The 23,145-nt window shown below is 44.2% G+C and overlaps 2 protein-coding genes across 3 annotated transcripts in view; one reads left to right on the plus strand and one right to left on the minus strand.

Annotated features, from left to right (window-relative positions):
- The window catches only part of SETD3 (SET domain containing 3), a 68,170-nt gene extending 61,244 nt beyond the window's left edge, over nucleotides 1-6,926 (minus strand). The window contains exon 1 of the mRNA XM_015420478.1: nucleotides 6,818-6,926. The gene's annotated coding sequence lies outside the window, so the exon portion shown is untranslated. The remainder of the gene's footprint in view (nucleotides 1-6,817) is intronic.
- Nucleotides 6,927-7,525: 599 nt separating this feature from the next.
- Nucleotides 7,526-22,886, plus strand: CCNK (cyclin K). 2 transcript variants are annotated; one of them, XM_015420476.1, is made up of 12 exons: nucleotides 7,526-7,621; nucleotides 9,626-9,892; nucleotides 10,602-10,683; nucleotides 12,113-12,244; nucleotides 12,554-12,622; nucleotides 14,169-14,274; nucleotides 15,198-15,255; nucleotides 16,256-16,425; nucleotides 17,696-17,979; nucleotides 19,463-19,496; nucleotides 19,667-19,738; nucleotides 21,395-22,886. In XM_015420476.1, exons 2-12 carry the CDS (start codon nucleotides 9,642-9,644, stop codon nucleotides 22,006-22,008), a joined length of 1,872 nt encoding a protein of 623 aa, XP_015275962.1. In that variant the 5' UTR covers nucleotides 7,526-7,621; nucleotides 9,626-9,641; the 3' UTR covers nucleotides 22,009-22,886. The 2 variants fall into 2 exon arrangements, with proteins under 2 accessions (XP_015275962.1, XP_015275963.1); XM_015420477.1 differs by lacking the exon at nucleotides 12,554-12,622.
- The last annotated feature ends 259 nt before the right edge of the window (nucleotides 22,887-23,145 follow it).

Raw genomic sequence — 23,145 nt, forward strand, 5'->3', positions numbered from 1 at the left:
AATATCCTTTCCTAGTGGGGGGAGGAGGAAGGAGGAGCCAGGCTAGATGGAACCTGTTGCTGTCCTCAACCATAAGCTTGGTGAAACACTTTTGTTTTACGGGCCCTGTGAAATTGCATTAAGTCCCAAAGAGCCCTGTTGTCATTCGGCAGAGAATTCCAGTGAGTAGGACCCAGAACTGAGAAGGCACGGGTTCTGGCTGAAGCTAGCCAGATACTTTTCAGACCAGGGATTACAAGTCAGTTCTTCTCTCCTGAGGAAAGTGCTCTTTGGAGGATATACCAGGAGAGGCGGTCCTGCAGATACGCTGGTCCCAGACTGCATAGGGCTTTGAAGGTAAATACCAATACCTTGATCCGGCATTCAACTTGTAGCCAGTGCAGGTGGCAGAGCACCGGATGAATGTGGGCTGTCAATGGAATTCCTTGTAGAACCAGTTGTAATTTCCAGGTTAGTCTCAAGGGTAGCCCAGTGTAGAGTGAGTTACAGTAGTCCAACCAGGAGGTGACCATTGCATGGATCATTGTGGCTAGGTTGGGGTGAGACAGGAAGGGGGCCAGCTGTCTAATCTGGTGTAGCTGTAAAAACACCAGTCTAGCAATGTTTGTGATCTGGGACTCCATTGATAAGGAGGAATCCAGAAACACACCAAGGACCTTGACAGTTGACCCTGGTGTTAAAGGCATACCATCAAGAGCCAGAAGTCAACATCCTAACCCTGAATGCCCCCACCCAGCCACAGGACCTCTGTCTTGGCTGGATTCAGTCTTAGCCGACACTGTTTCAACCATCCAACCATGGCTTCAGATCCCTCAGCAAAAGTAGCTGGGGTGGTATTTGGCTAGCCATCCATCAACAGATATAGCTGGGTGTCATCTGCATACTGATGACAACCCAGTCTGAAACTCTGTACCAGCTGGGTGAGAGGGAATAAAGAGATATTAAATAACACTGGAGGATCATCCCTTGAGGGACCCCACATACCAACAGGGATCATGGTTGACACCCTCTCTCCTAGAGTCACTCTCTTTCCCCAACCTTGGAAGAAATGAGGCAAGCCATTTCAAGGCTGTCCCACAAACTCCTATGTCAGCAAGCCAGTGGTTCAACAAGTCATGGTTGACCCTGTTAAACACCACTGTCAGACTGAGCAACAGCAGCAGTGCCAACCCACCTAGACCCAGCTGCCTACAAAGATCGTCCCTGAGGGTGACCAATGCTCTCCCTGTCCCATGGCCTTGAGGGACCCCACATACCAACAGGGATCGCGGTTGACACCCTCTCTCTTCCCCCAACCTTGGGGGAAATGAGGCAAGCCATTTCAAGGCTGTCCCACAAACTCCTATGTCAGCAAGGCAGTGGGTCAACAGGTCATGGTTGACCCTGTTAAACACCACTGTCAGATTGAGCAACATCAGCAGTGCCAACCCACCTTGATCCAGCTACCTACAAAGATTGTCCGTGAGGGTGACCAATGCTCTCTCTGTCCCATGGCCAGGGTGGAAGCCGGACTGGAATGGGTCTAGGGTTGTCCTCCAGGAAAGTCTGGAGCTGCTCCACCACCACTCTCTCAATTACCGTACCCAGGCACAAAAGATTCAATACTGACAATAATTAGCCGGATCCGTAGGCTCCAAAGATGGTGTCTTTATGAGCAGTATTACCACTGCCTCCTTTAATCTTGCTGGGTAGAACCTCAAACATAGGGACAGATTTATAATGTCCACCAGGGGGACCTGTATTCCATCACCACTGGCTTTTATCAGCCGTGATGGACAAGGGGGTCCAAGAGGCAAGTGGTGGGCTTAAAAGCACCCAGAATCCTGTCAATATCAGTTTGAGAGAGTCAGCTGAAGACATCCAATGCAGAATCCAAAGACAGCCAAGGAGCCACCAAGTTCATGTATCAAAATATGCCCCCATTTCTTACGAACATAAATGTGCCACTGAATTGAATCAAAAGCCTATCCAGACTAGTCCTCTCTCAATAGGAGCCAGTCAGATGCCCCTGAAAAGCTCATAGCAGAACATGGTAAGTCAGTTTGGTGTAGTGGTTAAGTGTGCGGACTCTAATCTGGGAGAACCAGGTTTGATTCCCCACTCCTCCACTTGCACCTGCTGATGAGACCTTGGGTCAGTCACAATCTCTGGCACAGCTGTTCCTGAAAGAGCAGCTTGTGTCAGAGTTCTCTTAGCCCCACCCACCTCACAGGGTGTCTGTTGTGGGGAGGGGAAGGGAAAGGATTTTGTAAGCCGCTCTGAGACTCCAAGTGAAGAGCGGGGTATAAATTCTATCTCTTCTTCTTCTTCATTTCTACCAAATCTCCAGCATCTGACAGAGTTGTGCTGCCAATGAACACGGAAGCTCCTTTTTTCTTGTGGCCAACTGACAGTAATCTATGAATCTGTGTTGTATTTTTATTATCTCTATATGCTGCTTTGGGTGCTGCTCTGTTGCAAAGTATACTGGGATTCAGGCCACCAGCAACAGCCAGTATGTGTTGCAATCTCCCCAAATTAGTACTTGAGCTGATGTAACTTATACAGATGTAATGTTGTTCCTTCATCTTCCTTTCACAAAGTAACTAGATGTTCACAACACAGCAGTTTAACTAGAAGCTTCATCTTACAAAGATTCTACTGGTGTTAGTAGTTAGTACTGCAATTCAAACTAGCTCTTCTGAAAACAAGTGAAACTGGCCTGTAAAAGAACAAAGTTTGAGTCCAGTGACACCTTTAAGATCAACAAAGTTTTTTCATGGTATAAGCTTTCGTGTGCGAGCATGCTTCCTCAGACGCAGTAGAAAAGAACCCCCTCAACCATTATTTATAGGGGATGGGGTGGTGGTTGTTGTCAGGAAGGGCCATTTAGAATCAAGATGCATCTAAATGGCCCTTCCTAACAACCCCCAGCCCCTATAAGTAATGGTTGAGAAGGTTCTGTTCCACTGTATCTGAGGAAGTGTGCTTGCACACGAAAGCTTATACCGTGAATAAAACTTTGTTGGTCTTAAAGGTGCCGCTGGACTCAAGCTTTGTTCTGCTGCATCAGACCAACACAGCTACCCACCTGAAGCTGGCCTGTAAAAATGAGCTTGGGTAGCAAGGCCTTCTTCAGATCTCAAGGAACACGGTTCTTTCTTGTTAAGTCCAAGCACGAGATATGTGTATTGTCTTGGTACATACAGCATATGGTAGGTTTGTCACTATTGCTGCTGTTTTACCTTTTGCATGTTAATATTTTTAAATATTATATGGTACTCTGAGCACTCAGTAGAAAGATAGGATAGAAACTGATAAAAATAAACCTCATGCTTAAAAACTACATGTAATCTACAATCGACAACAACTAACATCAATAGGAAATTTAATATTGATATTAATCCCAAACAGGTCTCTAAGGAAACAGCATGTAGATTTGCAAAATAAATTATGGATTACAGCCACAGTACTCTAATGCAAAAACACACACCTAACATTCATCATATTAAGTAATGTCCGTCCCCCAGTAGTAACTCCCTAAAATCAAGTATGCTTTTCCAGATCTTCCACAGCAAGTAAAGTCTTAAAGATCATTAATAAGCATGTACCCCTTGAGCCAGCATGGTGTAGTGGTCAGCGCGTCACACTAGGTCCTGGGAGACCAAGAGAGATCTCAAAAAGTAGTCCAACTGAAAATCCCTCAGAAAAATCAGATACCTAATGTATTAGCATGCTAGAATCTGTGAGCAGTACACACTACAGGAACCAGCAGAACAAGAAATACATTTAATAGGGTCTAGATCAGATGACTTAAGAACACCAGCTATATCACATGCTTTTACACAAAAGTCCCAAAGAATCACCATTTTTTAGTAGCGTGTTGTCAATTGTTTTCTCCTTACACTTGTGTTTGGTGCTGTGTGTGCACATCAAGTTGGGTTGAAAGATGCTAAACGAACAAAAATTTTACCAAACGTGAAAAAGCATCTATGTAAAAAACTGACAACTGAGAACCTTCATCTGAGACGCAGTTCTGTTACCAAAACACTGAGCAGACAGCAGATACACTGACCTTCTATCCCCACAGAAACACAGCAGTTAAGAACAGAAAAACATGGGGAAAGGAATCTTGGCCAGGAAATACATCACAATTATCCATATACACCATTCACCAGCACTGTACTCAGATGATAATATATAAGTAAAGGTAAAGGTTCCCTTGCTCGAAAGCCAGTCGAGTCCGACTCTAGGGCAGTGTTCCCTCTAAGCTGAGTTAGTGTGAGCTAGCTCACAGTTTTTTAGCCTCTGGCTCACACATTTTTGTCTTAGCTCAGGAAGGATGGCTCCAGAGAAAACTAATTTATGCAGTAGCCAAATCGCCCGCTCACAACTTTAATTCCAGTAGCTCACAAAGTAGAATTTTTGCTCACAAGACTCCATAGCTTAGAGGGAACATTGCTCTAGGGTTGCGGTGCTCATCTCCATTTCAAAGCCGAAGAGCCAGCGCTGTCCAAAGACGTTTCCGTGGTCATGTGGCCGGCATGACTAAACACCAAGGTGCACGGAACGCTGTTACCTTCCCATCAAAGTGGTACCTATTTATCTACTTGCAATTTCTTGCTTTCGAACTGCTAGGTTGGCAGGAGCTGGAACTAGAGACGGGAACTCACTCTGTAATGCGGCAACTCGGGTCTCGAACTGCTGAACTACTGACCTTCCACAGCCTGCAGTTCAGCGTCTTAACCACTTGAGCCACCGCAGCTCCTGATAATATATACAAAATGGAAAAATGTAGCAAAGTGGCAAAAAAGGCAGTGCAAAGGAAAGCTAAACTTGAATTTCTCCCAAGTAACAGTGATAAACTACTGAATCAGAATGAAATGTTTAAAGAGATAAACAACTGCAGTGGCTCCCTAGAAATACAGCTGTCACTGCTTAAAGCTAGAAATGGGATGGGTACTTTAAGTTGATTGCATGATCAAGGAATAGCTTCTAGTGTTAGACTGAGCAAGCAAGCAAGCATCCAATACAGGAACAGCTTATCCTCAATCAGGAGGCAATGATGAACAAGATTCAGCTTTATCCCTCATATAGGAAGAAAACAAAGAAATTGAACCACCACATACGCAAACATGACACATAGTGAGTACAAGCTTTATGTAAAATAATAAGTTTTTAAGAGGGAACGCTCAGAAAGCCAGGCAGAGCTAGACAATATGAAGTTCGGCAGAGAAATGAAACGAACATTAAGATCAGAAAAAAGATGCCCAGCCTTACACCCAAAAGGCCCATGGAAAAGAGCACCAAAGCTGACAAATTATTGTAAATACTGAATTTGGTGTCAGTGATAAACCAAGAAAACCATAGGTCGATTCAGGGGACTGAACCATTAAAAGGGCAAAGTCAGAGAGTAGAATTGAGAAATAAATATTAAGACTAGTATGAGAGCAAAATTTAACAAACAAGCAATTAAAAGAACTGCATGGCAAGGAATGATGGGAACTGGTCAGTGACACCATGGGAAAAGATACAGAAGAAAACATGCAACGTTCAGGTTAAAAAGACAGATGGGGAGATTTTACAGCACAGCAGCAGCTTGTGTTAAGCATTATCCAGACACAATAAGAACAAAAAATGATAAAGAGATTAAAGGCAGTAACGCCATGAGGAGCACTGATTTGGACAGAAAAACTAGGCTGTTGTTGTAGAAGTTTTTACTTAATAACTGAAATAGGACCAGAACACTGAACAGTAAAAGTGAGGAACAGCAAAGAGACAGAAGCAGCAAGTTGGGCATGGATCAGGGAATAAGCATGTCAACCATGAAGGGACTGCAAAGGAGGGCCTTAAAAATCAAAGCCTTGGTTGTAAAATTAACGGGAAATAACATTTTGCATTTTTCTTTTTAAAATGATTTCTACACACCCTTCAAAATGGCTAAATAACACACACAAACGTGCACACTTGACTCTCTACAAAGGAAGACTGAAAGCAAAGTACACAAATAATATACAAACCGAACCACAGAGATGGGGAGAGGGCAGGAAAACAACAGTACCGCAATCAGAGCTTAAATTTTACGCCTGCTTATTAGGCAGCAAGTTCTACCAAATTTAATACGACCCGCCCAAAAATAAACATGAATGTGGCTTGTAAAGTCTAACTCTGCGTCATTCCCAATCCTTTGCACTATTACTTAGGGAGTAACCCCCCCCCCCGCCCATTTAACCCGGCAGCGATGACTTCGTAGTACCTTAGAAACCGTCAGAGTTCAAATAAACTAGATTATAAATTATTGTATTATATTATAATAACTGATAAACATAATTCTGACACCTAGAAAGAAACTGCAGGAGTAGGAAAAAAGAGGGCCACCTCCCCCCCCCTTCAAACTGTTAAACCAGATCGCGACCGAAACTCCTCCAGTCACAGTGAAGGGAAATTTAACGGGCGTAATTAGGATTAACAACCAAGGCGTTATGATCGTGTGAATAACAGGGAGGGAGGAGGAAGAGAGGTCGGAAATAGATAAGTGAGGCAGTTACTCGACACCGAGCGTGGCCCCTCGAGTGCGGGTGTCTGTTGCTCTCCTCTACCCGAGGAGCGCAGTCCTCGCAGGCTACGAGGGGGCCCCACAACCAGATGGGGAAGGAAAAGCGGGTGAAGGAACAGGAGTCAGGCAGGCCCGGACCAGCCGCCCACCCCCCCTTTCTGAGAGGAGGCGTGCGCGTGAGGGAAACGGAAGGGGGCCCTTCTTCCCCTCCCCCATTTACCTTTCAACGGCGACAACGCGGAACCCTTCCCCCCCCCCCAAGAAAAAAATTTTTCCTCTCACCGGACGGCTCTGCCCGGGATGGAGGGAGGGGAAGCGGGGGGAGAGGCGGTGGCGGCAGCGAAGCCAACCACAGCCCCGCCGCGCACACTCACTACTCAGCGGCCAGTGCTTTGGCCCCGCCCACCCGTCCCGTCACTCCGCACTTCCGACGCCGCCATTGGATCCAGCCCCTTCTCTCGCACTCGGGCGGCCGACCAATCCCTTTCGCCGTTGCCGCCTCCTCAGGATTTCTCACCAATGGCCAAGGAGGACGTGAGAGGGGAGAGAGGAAAACACATCGCCACACACGCGCACACCAACAGTTTACCGCGAGAGCAAGGGGGTGTGCAACAGAAGTCTGATTGGTCAGAACCGTAGCTCTCTAGCCGGTCCACCCCTCGGCTTCAATTCGCTTTGCTGATTGGCTGAGACGAGGCACCCTGCGGACGGTTTGCTCCTTTCTGGGACATCCTATGAAGCAGTAGGGGCGGTGTCGAGATCAAGGCAAACGAAGCCCCCCCTTTCCGTCCCTCCTCTCGAATGGGGCAAGGGAGGGGGCGGGGCTTACGAGTTCAAGGCTAGGCTTGTGATTCGTCGGGTAACTACAGCTCGTCCCTACGTGCGCGCGCGACTGTGGCCTCGCGGAGCCTGCCCACTAGACGCTCGCTCTCATCCCCCCCCTCCCACCGCTGCCGGCGGCGCTTCTTCGTGCGCCAACGCGATGACGTTGCAAACTTGCTTCACAGCCTTGGCTCTCCCAAGATGGCGCCGCGCAGGAGGTGTCGTTGAGGGGCTGTCGGGCATTCCGCGGCTGAGGTCGCTTTTGTGAGTGAACGGGGAGGCGGGGGAGGGAAGGAACCGAAGAAGCGGTTGACCGGCCTTTCCGAGCCCGGAGAGCTCCTGAGGTGGGCGGGCGAGGGGGGCGGCTCTGACCGTCGAAAGCGGCGACGGCGAAGAGGATTGAAAGGAAACTCCTCTTTTGTTCGTGTGTACACGTTGAGCGCGCTTTGGGTATTGTGTACACAAGCGCAGGTGCTGCTGCTGCTACTTCGCCTTTCAGGGTATCTCAGAGGCGGTTTTCGGGAGTCATATAGCTGAACCCGAAGGAGGAGTGAGACTTGAGGCTGGAGTTGTTAACGGTGCCGCCAGACTCCGGTAGCAACAGAATAAAACAGGCTAACGTAGTCGTTCAGCTGGAGCTGCCGAGAAGAGTGAGCGAGCTGGTCCTTCGGATGCGTGGAGGACGTTCCGAAGGAATAACGGGGCTTCGGCTCACAAAACCCGCTGCCCACATCGGATGATCCGGCTCGGCTTACGTTAACTGGTTTTGAAGTAATCTTACCTGACCCTTGTAGCCTGTTCGGCCCTCATTGAAGTGGGGTTTCTTGGTTTTCATTCCCCCCCCACCCTTGATTTGCAGGCTGTGTTCCTATATATATCTGAGTGATTTTCCCGGATGTAGAAGCTTATGCCTTGTCAGTGGGGGGCCTGCTTTTTGTTGTTGTCGTTCTACTTATTGTGAAGTTTACTGTCCGAAATCTGGGCAGGGAGAGACAAAGCAATTTTTCTCCAGGCCAGTTTGGTTGGGGATCCTGGAGGGTTTTGGGGGGGTTTTTTGGTCACCTTCTGGGCATGGAACAGGGATTATTGGGGGTGTATTTGTGAATTTCCTGAACTGTCCAGGGGGTTGGACTAGATGACTCTGGGGGGTCCCTTTTTCAACTCTGTGATTCTGTGAAAGAATCGGGTGCTGTAAGTTCCTAGGAGCTTGAGCAGGCAACTTTCCCTATTACCTGACCCCCTTTAAACTGACTTTCATAGGATAATCCTACTAAAACTCATCAAACTTTTTTTTTTTAAAGTTGAAAACATTCATAAGGGAGCCCCACCATTTGGGAGCTCTGGTCTTGTTCACAGATGGGACTGTTTCTTCGGATTTGTTATGAAGTTTGCTGTGGAAGTGAATGATAATTTTTAAACACGTTTTAATGAGTAGAAATAATAGCAAGAGTTGTGTGTGTGTGTGAGAGAAGAAAATTAAGGCTATTTTCCATAATCTATTGTTGTCATGTATGTTATATAGAATGTTAAGCTGTATATAGTATCAGTAAAAATAGCAAAAGACAGGTCTCTGCTTCATAGAACCTGCAATCTTTAAATGTCGTACACGGAGGGAGGGAAAAGAGGAAGGGTGGGTAAATATGGGGGCGATTTATATTTGTTGTAAGCCACACTTTCAAGTTGAGGGACAGTGCATAATTTTTTACATTAAAAGGTGAGTTTAGCTAAATTTCAGGAGGAAAGGATTGTGCCAAAGGATTCATGGAAGAGATTGGTTTTGTATTGTGATGAATGGGTGATAGCGGTGTTTTGAGGAACTGTGAGAATTTGTTTAATGCCAGAGTATTACCTTGAAAAGGCATATACAGCTATATTTTGAGGATGAGGTCTGAGGCACCATTACTTGTTTCATACTGATATTGGTCGCAATGTGTAAACTGCTGACAGATCACCTAAACAGGAACTAAGGGGACCAGCTGTGAGTGCCCTCCATGCTGATTTGTTTGGTAACAGGCATTTTGCTAGTTATCACCTCTTGGAGGAACAGGAGTAGAGTTCGAATATCCGAGGTACTTGGCTTTTTGAATATTAAAAATAAAGTGCTAGTGCTTAGAAATGCCTGAGGACATACTTTAGTTTCCTCCTTGCTTTGCAAATTAGCTTTATAAAGGATAAAGTTAATAACATAACTTGGTGTGAAGCATTCATTGAAAGAGATCTTGTAAGGTCAAAAATGTTATTCTCAATGTCTTTCCCTTCTCTTCTAAGGCTCTAAAGTCACCATATGAAAAGCAACCCTTGGAAAATTGATCAAGGAACAACTATTCTACATCAAGAAATGAAGGAAAATAAAGAAAACTCTAGTCCTTCTGTAGCTTTGGCAAATCTGGACCATACAAAGCCATGCTGGTACTGGGATAAGAAAGACTTGGCTCATACCCCATCACAACTAGAAGGACTTGATCCAGCTACTGAGGCAAGATACCGAAGAGAAGGCGCCCGGTTTATATTTGATGTAGGAACCCGCTTGGGACTGTATCCTTTGATTTGTACGATGCACATTTTTATTGGTTTTTTCCACATGAGAGTTCTGCTTAAGAAACTTCTTGTATAGTGTCTGAATTCTAGCAATATTTCCACAGAATCCTTTAACTGAGCTTACATTTAGTAACCATAAATAGTACCATTTAAATTAATTTTTAATTTAATACTTTATTTTTTAACAAAACTACATGGCATTTTGTATTTGGTTTCATTAGTGATCCCTTCTGGTATATTTTCAACCAATGAATGATACATACTTTTAGCTTACATTGTAACTCCCTGCAAAGGAAAATGTTTTACAATTTAAAAATTATTTTAAGTAGGTTATGTATGGAAATGTAGCATCTTGTGGAACTCTGCAGTCCTGTACTTGCTTACCTGGGAGTAAATTGTATTGACCTTAATGGCATTTACTCCCAAGTATACTTATTTGGGATTGTTCCTTCAGTGAAATAAGTGTCCTCAGCTATTTGATAGATTAAAATGTCAAGTTACAGATAGCTGCAGAGAGGGCACTCATTACCACTGTTTTTTTTTTTTAAATGTTAACTCTGAACTTATTTTTCCAAATATGTTTAAGCAAATACTGAACATTATAGACTTGCATTGCAGAGGCTTTTGATACATCATTCACTTCTGTGTTAGTATTTGTATTTTAGTTTCAGTAATAATTTGTAGAAATCCTTATTGGCTGATCCAGACATTACGATACGCTAGCAACTGGAATAATTTATTTTCATCGATTTTATATGTTCCACTCCTTCAAACAGTTTCCAAGATATGTAAGTATGAGTTAGTAGCTATTGTGTGAAAAGTATTTGGCATTGTGACATTCATTTCTGTATATTGAATTTGAGGAACTTGTTTCCATTACAACTGTTATAGTTTTTGGGTGGAGCCGTCTGCCACACAGTAAACTTTCTTCTTAGGTGATTTTATTTATGGCATTTTTTGCCCAGGTGTGGCATTTTAGATTTCAGGCAGGAGGGAATTTCTGTAGGCCTGAGAGATAAGATTTTCATGAAGATCTGTTTGTTGGAAATAAAACATTGTCCAAGATGGACTTTTGGTCTGCTGTAGTAAGGCAGATCTTCTGTTAAGATTTAAATAACTGCTTTTTTTGATCTATTCAGTATTGCGAAAAATAGCAGGATGGATGCAATAGAGTTATCGGCTGGAGAAGTGTGACTGTTTGCTGTGTTCATCTCTTGCCAGCAGCCCCTTCCTGCCCTGGGAATGCAGTTCCCCCCAATCCTGGGCATCAGCAGCCATAATGAGAGGGCCAAAAGAGTATACCCACTTCACAAGCACAGGAGAAAAGAGACGGGATGATTCCATGTGGTTCCCATGGTTTGAAGGGGCTTGCTAGTGGAAGGGGAACAAGACAAAACAATTGTCTCCTAGTGCCTTCTGAGAAATCACTGGACCCATCCTAGTGTGTATTAGAAGTGTCTGTCAGTTAGTCCCTCATAACAACTGTAGCAATCATATTAGCACAGTTATATCATTTTAGCTAATGATATATGTTATGTCACAGTTATATCATTTTAGCATGCTTATGTCACTGTGGAATTTAAAACCTTATTACAATATTAACTATATGTGTGAAAACACTGAATTTGTTCTAATCACCTGTGGCTTCAAACAGTGGGAAGGAGGCCTCTGCCTTGTACCTTGCAAAGACTATGCACGCTAGCTAGAGAACTCATTGTTTGTACTAACACAACAGTTTGAGTTGTGTTATATGGATCAGGATACGGTACCGGTTGTGCTTCAAAATTATGGTTTCTTGGTGCAGTCAGTGTCACACATAAGCCAGGACATTGGCATTTGAACCAGCTTTTTATGATTGACTTGCATTGACCTAGAGGAACTGTTCTGTGGGGGGCAGTAATAAAATGGTACTTGACAGCATAATATTAACTTCATACTGTTACAGTGCATTCCTAAGAACACTTTCCTGGGAAGTAAGCCTTACTGAATATAATACAATAGGATTCTGAGTAGACTTGCTTAGGATTGCTTTCTGAGCATGTGAAAGGGTGTGTGACTGATAGGTATAACTGTATTTGAACGAAGTGTAAGAAATTGTCCTAGAAATGCAACCCCCCCCCCCCCCCACACAGGGGGAAAAACACAATCTTGAAGACAAACCCCCCCCCCCCAGAAATGATGTAAAAACAACTTTCTGAAGAAATCTTTTTTTAATAGGTGACTGGAGCTTGCTGTCTTTTCCTAGCAGGGAAAGTTGAAGAAACACCCAAAAAATGTAAAGATATCATCAAAACGGCTCGTAGTTTACTAAATGATGTGCAGTTTGGACAATTCGGAGATGATCCAAAGGTAAACAGATATGTTCTGAAGATTGTTTTGGTTAAATAATTATGATGTTACCCGAATATTGTTGACTTGTGGGTGTTAGCACATGGTTTCAGTGGTGCTCTTGGAATTTAATAAATTAAACTAATGTAATGCCCAAGACAGAACAAGTTTTGAATTATTTTGTATGCAGTTTCTGCAAGCCAGTATTTAATAAGAGATTTCAGCACTTGTGTTTTTTCTAGATAGCGTGTCCATCACATGTTGTTTTCCAAGGGAATGTGTATTGCAGTGCTTGTGTTGTTCTCCTGTTGCATTTGCCTGTCTTTTCAGCAAAGAAATAATCCACTGCACAGGGGAAGCAGTGAAACTGGCCACACAGAGTGCAGCCATATGCATACAGTAAGCAAACTGGAAAAAAATAAACTTTTTTGTCACTTATTTCTTTGTCGTAGTAATTATAGACATTTGTTAGTCACAAAGTCTTCAGACAACTGAGTCGCAAAAGGTAATTTTTACAAAATTAACGTATGAGCTTTGCAGCTTACCGTAAATACACTGTTTCCTTGGCTTAGTTCTGCGTAAGGTAGGCGAGATGTGTGTTGCTGGATTGCTCCTACTGTGAGCAACCTCAGACATTCAGAAGCTTCTGAAAATTCCCATGGGCAGCCAAAATGGAGCATGTTCTGAACTATATCATACCAAATACTATAGATTCAAAGTTTTGCCCAGCTCAGGGCACCCACTTTCCCACTATAAGGTATGACCATGATTCCCTCTGTTGTACTAAGAGAGGGTCTTTGGGGGATTTGCTTCAGCTCAAAGTACTGGAATTTGTTTCAGGCTAAGAAGCTGTTGGCACACTTTGGCTAAATCAGCGAAGTAGCAAGTCTTCACCCATGTCCCTGCCAGTCTTTCATAGCTATTAAGGGCTCTCATACTTTGTAACAAAATAAATAACGGGAAAAATGAAAGAAGCCCTTTAAACTTACAGAAGAATTAGCCTTAAATAAGTTCTGCAACTCCCAGAGTTTGCCTTCGTGCTTCGGGTTTGACTTTGGCTGTTGAAAGTCTTTCCAGAAATAATTGGAGACAAGATGATCCGTTTGTTTCCTATTCATTAACATTTGACTGCAAATGTGTGCAGTTTCACTCTTTGCCCAGAACTGTGCAACAATATTATATTTCATTTGGTCTTTTCCCACTCCCAAAATGTGGTCGTACAGCATGATCAGCAACTGAATTTGCTGATGGGTCACCTTGTAGCTAATGAAGGGAGCTTTGGCTCATGGAAGCTTATGTCAAAATAATTTTTTTAGGTTTTAAGGTGCCTCAAGGCTTTGTCATTATAGAGGTAGTGGGCCACATTGCCCAGAAAGTGTTCATTCTGTGGTATCCACACACCATTCCTTTCCTGTTCTCTTCCTTACTGTTTGTCCCTTGTTGACACTTCCCCGGCAGCCAAAGAGTCCCCCCCCTCCCAAGGGAAATTTGGAAACCATGGGGTCCATCCCAGCGATGGTCTTCTGCTTCTTATCGTGTAGTCTAGTGCAGAGTTGCATCCTTCTGGGCCCACTAACTTCAATGAACTTAGAAGGGCTTAACTCTCCTTAGGTTTGTACTGTCGGTCTCACAACCTTATGAGCCACAATGACACCCAGTGCATGATTTCATGGTGAAGGGGGTTTTGATCATCAGTTGGTGAGTTAGGAGAGAAACCCATTCCTGGGCATAGATGCACAACTTAACAAAAATGTGCTTGCACTAAAAAAATTAATTTTTGACAACAGTGGTGGTTGCTGCATTCCAAGACTATAGAAGTAGGCAGACATTGCTATGGCTTCTCTGGCATTACTGTGTAATGCCATCTGAAATTAATGTAAGTTAGAAATGTAATGAGTTGGCCTTTTGGCATAATATAATCTTTGCCCTCCCCCATGATCGTTAGGAAGAAGTTATGGTTTTGGAGAGGATCTTACTACAGACGATAAAATTCGACTTGCAAGTGGAGCACCCCTACCAGTTCCTCCTTAAATATGCCAAGCAGCTGAAAGGTAAGAAAATAGCTGGTATTACTGCTTGGGAGCATGTGTAGATGATTTCATATTCAGTTATCTTTTCTGCCCTGAGAGAAGTAATTGTCAAATAGATAAAACAGGGAAACTGTGTTTTTGAGGGTTATCTGAACGCTGTTGTAGGAATGAGGCTGGCAGAAGTGTTACGTTCTTTATATCACTCTGTTGGTGGAGTTTCTGCTTTGCAAAACCCATCATCTCAGAGCTAAATTTGTACTGATTCAGGGGCTAGCTGTGCTTTAGATATCCTGCTTTCTTTGGGCAGAAACGGCATCTGGCTAGAAGAAAGTCACAAACTGTGTTTAGGTCGTGGGTGTACAATATGTAGCCCAGCAGAACCACATTGTGCAACCTATGGCTGAGTTCCCATCCAAAGAGTTTGTAGGGGCTGGCAAGAAGTTTCAGGTGGAGGAGGGATCAGAATGCTGACTGACAGCTGGAAATTGGTGCTCTGATCCCTGTCCGATCACATCCCCGATGGAGCTGTTTGTGCAGAGCTTTTTCATTGAGGTTAAAATCCTCTAGATCAGTTTTTACTGGGAGAAGGATGACAGGATAGGGTGCAGCTAACCGCTACACACGCGCACACACTTTTACCCTTTTTTGAAAACTACTTGTCCAATCTCAGCGCCAGTTTGTGCACATGGTTACCCGTTGAGCTGTGAGTATCTACATCATGCTCCCATGTGTAGCTGCTGATGCCTGAGTGTCTGTAATTGTTTCTTCTGTAGAGTATATATGAGCCGCTCAAGTTTGTAGTCCTCAGAGTTAGGACTTACCCGTGCATGTTAATGAATGAGATTGAATTCTGAGTAAACGTGTGCAGGAATGACTTGCGCATCTACTGGTCACAAAGTTTATTGCCTTAATGTAGTAATTTGTTAAAAATAATTTGCACACAGGTGATAAGAACAAAATTCAAAAGCTGGTGCAAATGGCATGGACGTTTGTAAATGACAGGTAAACATTCACCCCCTTCCCCCGTCCTGTGCTCTTTAGTAGTTACCTCGCTTATTTGAACTTTCAGGTTCCTCTCACCTTTGAAGGTGCTTTCCCCAAATTTTGTTGTTCAGATTCCTAGAGTGCCTTGTTTAATGTAGTTACATATTTATTTTAATTTATGCGCATCCTGCTTCCCCCCCCCCAAGCAGGACCTGTAGCGTCTTTTCACATCCTTCTCCCCCCCCCCTCCATTTCTCTCCTCACAACAGCAACCTTGTGCAGTAGGGTTAGCCCAAAGGATTATGATGGGTCCAGGGTCACCCATCGGGGATTCAGACCAGGCGTCTCACGTCCTCATCCAGTGCTCTAAACCTTACTGGCTATTATTGGCCACAGACAGCACTGTGACATGGTTGTGGTGCATAGCAATCTGGGCAACAGCTGAAGCAGCAAGCAAAGGGCTTAGTTGGGTGTCAGTTCTGAAATGCACTTGGTTGCTGCTAATGGGTCACTTTTACAATGCTGGGTATTGTTTTATAGCACCTGTAAATAGAAGGTGGGCAAAGGTTCTGAGTTCACTGAAGTTCAGAACGACCCAGCTGAAAGTTAATTATTGCTATTGCAAGAAGGAGCCAGACCCTGCTGTACAACAAGTATGCATAAGTCATCCCATGCTGATGCCTCTCCACCTTTTTCTAGAAGCCTCCCTAGGCTACTTGTTGTGTTGATTACTGGTGCTGCGTGTCTGTTATATTGGAACGTGTCCCAGGTGACTTGAGCGTGCCTGGGATTGCTCCTAGTTCAGCGTTCCAGGTTGCATTAAGAAAATGCTTATGTATCCACCCCTGTATCTTACCAGTTGTTCCATAAAATTACTGTCCCTTAATTGTCATTAGTTCTTTGGAGGAAACCAGATAGATACTCCCCTCTCCCACAAACGAATTGGAGCTGTGGTCAGGAAATGTTTGAGACAGTCCTTAGGAAATGTGTCTCATAATTCTTGTTTGTGTTTTTCTAGCCTGTGTACTACGTTGTCACTGCAGTGGGAGCCAGAAATCATAGCAGTTGCTGTGATGTATCTGGCAGGCCGCTTGTGCAAGTTTGAGATTCAGGAGTGGACCTCAAAGCCGATGTACCGAAGGTGGTGGGAGCAGTTTGTGCAAGACGTACCTGTTGATGTCCTGGAAGGTACTTGAAGCATTTGCCACCCAAATACTTTTCTTTGAGTTGTTCTCTACACAGGTGTAACTTATACCCATGCTATATAAGAGCCAATTTCTCCAAATCCAGAATGTGACATTTAACTATACAGATACCCTTTCAGCCCTTATTTAGAAACTGCATAGTGAAAATATTGTTCCATATGGTTTGTTAACCCTGTGAACATTTATAATGTAAGTTTTATAATTTTGCTGTGTCGGTACTGCACATATGGAAAGCTTCAGTTTTCTTCACAACAAGGGCCACTCTTAAAAATGTTATGTCTTACTTGGTTTACAACACTGATTCAGAAACTATGCATAGCATGCTTGTCTGAGCTTCACTGTGCCTTAAAGGCCAGAACATTATTTTCCAGCAGGATCTCAGGAAATAAGAGAGCGCTTTCAAAAACTTTTTGCCAAACATGGTTGTTTTTTATTCATGATACCTTCAAACCTGTAAGGAGTGCTTTCTTCTCCGTTGACTCCACTCCCTGCTGGCCTTAGCCTCAGAAATGCACTGTCTCTTTCCACAGAGGGTTTTTACTTGGAAATCATTTTCTTACTCAGGCAGTCTGTCTTCTGGAATGCTCATTCTTGCTGGTGGCCCTGGTAATTCTGACTTGTATAAAATGGGACCAGATTGTTTTAGACAACTTTCAGTGCGGATAGTCTTGTTAGAGAAGCTGTAAAGCTGACCTCCTGCAGAACGTTGTCTGAAATTTCATTGGCTTCTGAGGAAGGAACACAGCTCAGTGGTAGAGAATCTTTTTTGTATGCAAAAGGCTGCAGGTTCAGTACCTGACATCTCTGGGTAAAAGGATCAGGTGGTAGGCAATATGAAAGCTCTCTAGAGGGGACCCTGGAGAGTTGCTGCCAGTTGGAGTAGACAGCGCTGACCTTGACAGACCAGTGGACTGATTCAGGATAAGGCAGCTTCACATTGTGGGGTGGGGTCCATAGCATAGTGGTAGAACACCTGCTTTGCATGCAGAGATGGTCCCAGGTTCAGTCTCCAGTTACAAGGATCAGGTGGATGTGAAAGCGTTTTGCCCGAGTCCCTGGAGAGCCACCGCCAATCAGAGTAGACAGTACTGGGCTTGAGAGACCAATGGTCAAACTCTGTATAAGGCAGCATCCTGTGTTCATAAAATCGCTGGCTAAAATGAGTTTTTATTTTAGACAGAATTTTCAGAAGTCCTTTACTTGTTTACTGGAATGTTTAACCTTTGGTCTTGTTTTTTCCCCCCCCTGCAAAGACATCTGTCATCAGATCCTGGATCTGTATTCACAGGGGAAGCAACAAATGCCTCACCACACCCCACATCAGCTACAGCAGCCTCCTTCCCTTCAGGCTGTGCCTCAGGTGACTCCACCGCAGCAGACCCAGCAATCTCAGACTTCTGAGCCATCACAACCACAACCCCCCCAGAAAGAATCTCAGCCAGCAGGGCAGCAGCAGCCGCCGCCACCCCCCCAGACTCCACAGTCCAAAAAACCTTCTCCACAGTCGAGTCCTCCCAGGCAAGCCAAACGGCCAGCGGTAAGTGGCACTGTTACCTAGACCTTGCAGTTATCGGAGTTGGTGTCAGAGCTTATCACATAGGCTTGGGGCCTGTGACTGAAATCCACACTCCCTAAATAGTCTCTGTTGTAGACTGTGCACATCGTTTTCTGCTACAGGTGGCTCCGGGGCCCATTTGACGACCACCGATCTTGTGCAAACAGAAGTTTGAGCAGAAGAGGAAGTGCATTGCGAGGCAGGGGCTATTTAGGACAGGGGTGTCAAATGTAAGGCCCGGGGGCCAGAACCGGCCCATCCAGGGCTCTTATGTGGCCTGTGAGCAACTAGTGCAAGGGAGGTAACAGGAGACTACTTGAGGGGAGTGATCAGAGCCACTCCAATTGCAGTTTCAGCATGGTGGAACAACCTCGTCTGCACATAGTCCAGCAGCATAGGAGCCTCTGCCCAGGGCTGTACCACTGGCTCTCCAGTCCACCCATAAGGGTTTTCCTTTGCACCCCCATCCCAGCCCATGAGGCCTTGCAGTGAGGATACACCAACTCGGAGCTTACCAGTTGCTGTCCTTTATACAGTTTCTATCTCCATTACCTGTTAAGTTTTATGGCAGACATGGCCCACCCCAGCAAAGTGACACTTATGTCAGATTCAGCCCTTGTAACAAATGGGTCCGACACCTCTGATCTAGGGAGTGTGGAGCTCATTTGTAGGACACAAGCCTTCATATTTCAAGAAGTGTTTACTCTTTATGAATAAAACTTAACAGACCCGTCTCTTTAGGCTCACACAGGACACAGTGGAAGCGATGTAGAACTGCATATATTTCCTTTCCAAGCATAGAGCCTTGAAGCATGTTGAGTGACCAGTCTGGTATCTGGAGCAGGAGACGAAAGTTGGTGCAGCCAAAAACGCAGTCAGGGTGTCACAAGCTTGGAAGGCTTCAGCTGTTTTCCCGCATTTTTAGTAACACTTAAATCATGAAAATGCATGAATGGATTTTGTGCTGATAACGTATGACGTTTTAAATACTGGGCTAGATAACGTGTTTATTTACTTTACAGCCTCCCTTTCTCACGGAGACCCAAGTATCAGTCATGAGACATTTAATCAGCAATCCAGTAGGACTAGGATTACAAAAATTTGACACATCATCCTTTTTTAAATTGTTTCTAACAATACAGAAAGTGGTGTTACAAAAGTAGAAAACAGTGCAGGAAAAAGCAGCATAAGACATTCAGCAAATAGAGAATGCATTACATACCATATGTAGTGACATAGACTACAGTGCTGTTGCTTTTATAAGAGCGCCTTCCAGAACTATTCTGTTATACCGTAGCCCTAGCACCTTCATAAAAATGCTCTCCAGAACTGTTAGGTTTTACAGAGTTACACAGACAGTGTAGTCCTATAACTTTAAGCATTTCAGTTGAAGAGATTATATTGGTCTTCGATATTTTTGTGCGATTTGACGTTTTGATTGTGCATGTTGTTGTCTTGGTAACAGGCTGTATCTCCAAAAGAAGAAACCAAAACTGCAGGTAAATAGGTTTTCTTTTGTTTTTATACTAAAATTTAGTTTGTAAGGTAATAGATATTAATATACATTCAGTAATTGTTTTGTCAGGTGCTGAACTTTGAAGTACCCTAGTTGTTTGTTAAGGGTCGCTACGTTGTTGTAATCCAAGCCCTAAATCTTGCTCTGTTTCAGAAGCGCCACCTCCTAAGATTGCTAAAATGGAGGCTTCCCATCCACCAGCCCCTCCCACGCATCCTCCACCTGGTAAGTTTCAGAAAACATTTACCTTGTTGTCTTTTGTTGGGAAAAGCTTGCCATTGTTTGGTGTGGCTGCTTGCTGTTTGATAAGCTAGAAATGTATGCTTGTGGTCATTTGAGTCCTGAAATGTCAACATGCGGCGGTGGACGAAAGTGCCATTAAGTCAGAGCGATCTTGTGGCGACCCAGTAGGGTTTTCAAGGCAAGAGATGTTCAGAGGTGGTTTGCCATTGCCTGCTTCCGCATCACACCCCTGGTATTCCTTGGAGGTCTCCCACCCAAATACTAGCCAGGGCCGACCCTGCTTAGCTTCTGAAATCTGATGAGATGGGGCTCGCCTGGGCCATCCAGGTCAGAGCATTGTCAACATGGCATCCCTCATTCCTATCCAGTGCATTCCTGTTGAGCCCTAGCTCCGAGTGGCCTTGGTCCCAGAACATCTGAGCATTCCGCCATCTGCACCAGCTTCAGGATTGATGCTGTTGCAGGAGCTTCAATAGATGGGTGAATCCTCCATCCACTTGTGGAATTGGAATTGTCAGGGACTGGAGAGTTGTGAGCTACGTGCCTCTCCCATTCCAAATGTTCGGCTGCTCATAAAAAGGCCTGAACGATCTACTTTACGCGGATGGAAGAGCTACAGCTTCATATCCGCTTTTGAACAACATTAGAATGTTTTCCTTTCTCTGGAGAGTTGAGCCTTTTGGGATCAATGTGACTTGAAAAGCATGAGCAGAAATTTAACGTTTCCCTCTTTACGGTCTGATTGCATTTAAAAAGTAGCTTTCTCTTTTTGTCACCCAGTGGTTCAGTGCACAAACTGAATCACAGTTGCCGACTCTTGTACGTTGTCAATGTTAGAGGATGTCGTCCCCTTGGCTATTTCTCAAGACCAGGCTTGGTCTGCCAGAGTAACCCATTTTGCAGTTCCTCTGCTGTATGTTTGGGAAACATGCTACCATTGTCACCTCATGACCCTGCGATAGAGCTTAAATATTTTATAGAATAGATGCTTGATGTAACCCTGTGTTGACTCATCCAAACTTGATCAACTTGTGTTGACAGCAGAGCATCCTGATGGAAAGGCACAGCACACACTGTTTCCTTGGTGGCTTTTTTGTGTTAAGAACAGTCTTTTTCCTTTTTAAAGTGGAAGGATCCTGCCACTGCATGTAGAGTACCTTTATATAAACTACCTGCCCCCTAAATGAACACCCCCCCCCAAAAAAAAAAGTTCATTTGTGACTGTGGAATCAGCAGAAACCACTGCTGAGGCATGGACTGAGGTGAGCTACACAGACGGTACATTTCCCCAGTTCTTTCTCACATTGTTCATCTATTATCAGTGGTAGCAAAATGTCACAGTTATATGCCAGCATCAAGTTAGGCAACCACTGGTTTTCCAGCTCTGCCTTGCGACCTTGAAATTTTAGAGCCTTAAAGCACTGTAGAAGAAAGCAAGCAACGTGTGATTTCATTTCCTTTTTTTCTCAGAATCTTTTTTTGGTTCCCTGTTTCTACATTCTCATAGTTTATTCTGCGATAACTTGTTTTTAGACAAATACCCACTTGTTAGCAGGAATAGGAAATAAAGCCATGTTGTTTTTATTGTGCTCTCCTTGGCATGTGCAGCTGACTAAAGTGTTTCTTTTCCATTGACAGAACTGAAGCCTCCTCTGACGACTGCAGTTTCCATGGGAGGTGATCAGGCTACTACGGTTGATTCCGTAGACCTGGCCAAAGTCCAGATTGCTCCTCCGTCTCATCCGGCTCCTGTGCATCAACCACCTCCTCTGCCTCATCGGCCGCCACCCCCACCGTCCAGTTACATAACCGGCATGTCCACAACCAATTCATACATGTCAGGGGAGGGATATCAGAGTCTTCAGTCAATGATGAAGACAGAAGCGCCCACCTACGGAGCTATGCCGCCAAACTATGGACCTCCGACTCACTTGCCGTATCACCCTCATGTGTATCCTCCCAACCCTCCTCCGCCTGTTCCTCCTCCCCCCACAGCATTCCCCCCACCGACTATTCCTCCTCCGACCCCAGGCTACCCTCCACCCCCTACCTACAATCCGAACTTCCCACCCCCTCGGTTGCCCCCCTCTCATGCTGTCCCACCTCACCCACCTCCAGGGCTGGGGATGCCACCAGCAAGTTATCCCCCTCCCACAGTGCCCCCTGGTGGACAGCCTCCAGTACCACCTCCAATACCGCCCCCCGGCATGCCCCCTGTTGCAGGACTTGGGCGGGCTACTTGGATGAGATAACAATTGTATATACTCGTCAAGATGGCAAGGCAGCAGCCAGCAGCAATAGAGACTGGTAACAGTATAAAAAACTAGAAAGCAGCGGCATTGAATCTTTACTGGTCTGCTTACAGTGTAGCCACTAGAGAACAATAAAGACATTTTGTTTTCAATATTGCAAACTTAATTAAAATCCAAGTTGTTCCAAGTTTAATTCTAGCACTGGATTACTTTGCACTAGTACAAATGTTTTAAAAGCCATATTGGCTCGGTTATATCGGTAAGAAGAAAATTTCCTTCTAGAAATCAGTGCCTACTTTTTTTGAGTATCAAGGTTTTAGGGTATCATTCCATCTGAGAAAGAGAAGCCGTTCTGGTTTTCATTACTTAATGTTCCGGCAACACTTTGTTGTACGTATCAGAGCTACTTCTATTTAATATATAAACTTTTGACAGCCCATAGCTTACAAACAACCCTTGCTGTTTGCCTTTTGCTATTTTTGTTTTGGAATGTACTGGGATCTTGACCTGTAATGTATGTTTAAACCTCTTGTGCAAATTTCTGTACATAAATAACTATATTTTCTAAGTGTGGAAGTCTGAATGTAACAGCATACTGTGATTTACATCTTGGTTAAAAAAAAAATAATGCTGAGTTTCTTGACATGCTCCCAAATAAAGCTGGTTCTGTAATCAGCAGTAGTGTGGGGGAAGTAATGATTTTTAAAAAGTCTTTGTGTCGATTGGCACAGTGATCGCTGCAAGATCATGCCGAAACATCCAACTTCTTGAGTACAAGCTCTTAACCAAACGCAAACCGAGGAAGTATTAATAATTTTTAAAAGTGATTAGTCACTGGATGGGGAATTAGTCACCTCTTGGCTAAAATATGTAATTTAAGTCAGCCTCCTTGTTGGAGAACTGGTAAGTTACCCATGTAACATCAATATTATGTACATGTGTGCCTGTGTAATGGTGCCAGAGCATTGCCGTACTCACTTTGTCTTGCTAAAATAATGGAAAGCAGCATTAACATTATAAATGGCCCTCAGGGGAAAAATACATGTTTTCTTTCCACTTTAATTCTCAGTGAACTTAAGTCATTGACTTTGGGCTAAAAAGTGTGTTGAAAAATCTCCTGTTTTTCAGGATGGTTCT

Source organism: Gekko japonicus, unplaced genomic scaffold, assembly GCF_001447785.1.
Source record: "Gekko japonicus isolate JY-2015 unplaced genomic scaffold, Gekko_japonicus_V1.1 scaffold448, whole genome shotgun sequence".
In the NCBI taxonomy this organism is placed as follows: Eukaryota; Metazoa; Chordata; class Lepidosauria; order Squamata; family Gekkonidae; genus Gekko; species Gekko japonicus.

What these genes read in the sequence shown, in the direction of transcription:
- CCNK (XM_015420476.1), top strand. Translation starts at nt 9,642, where the DNA reads ATGAAAAGCAACCCTTGGAAAATTGATCAAGGAACAACTATTCTACAT. An exon ending in TCAAACAGTTTCCAAGATAT is followed by an intron (nt 10,684 to 12,112) that starts GTAAGTATGAGT and finishes TTTTTTTAATAG; the next exon opens with GTGACTGGAGCTTGCTGTCT. An exon ending in GGCAAGCCAAACGGCCAGCG is followed by an intron (nt 17,980 to 19,462) that starts GTAAGTGGCACT and finishes TCTTGGTAACAG; the next exon opens with GCTGTATCTCCAAAAGAAGA.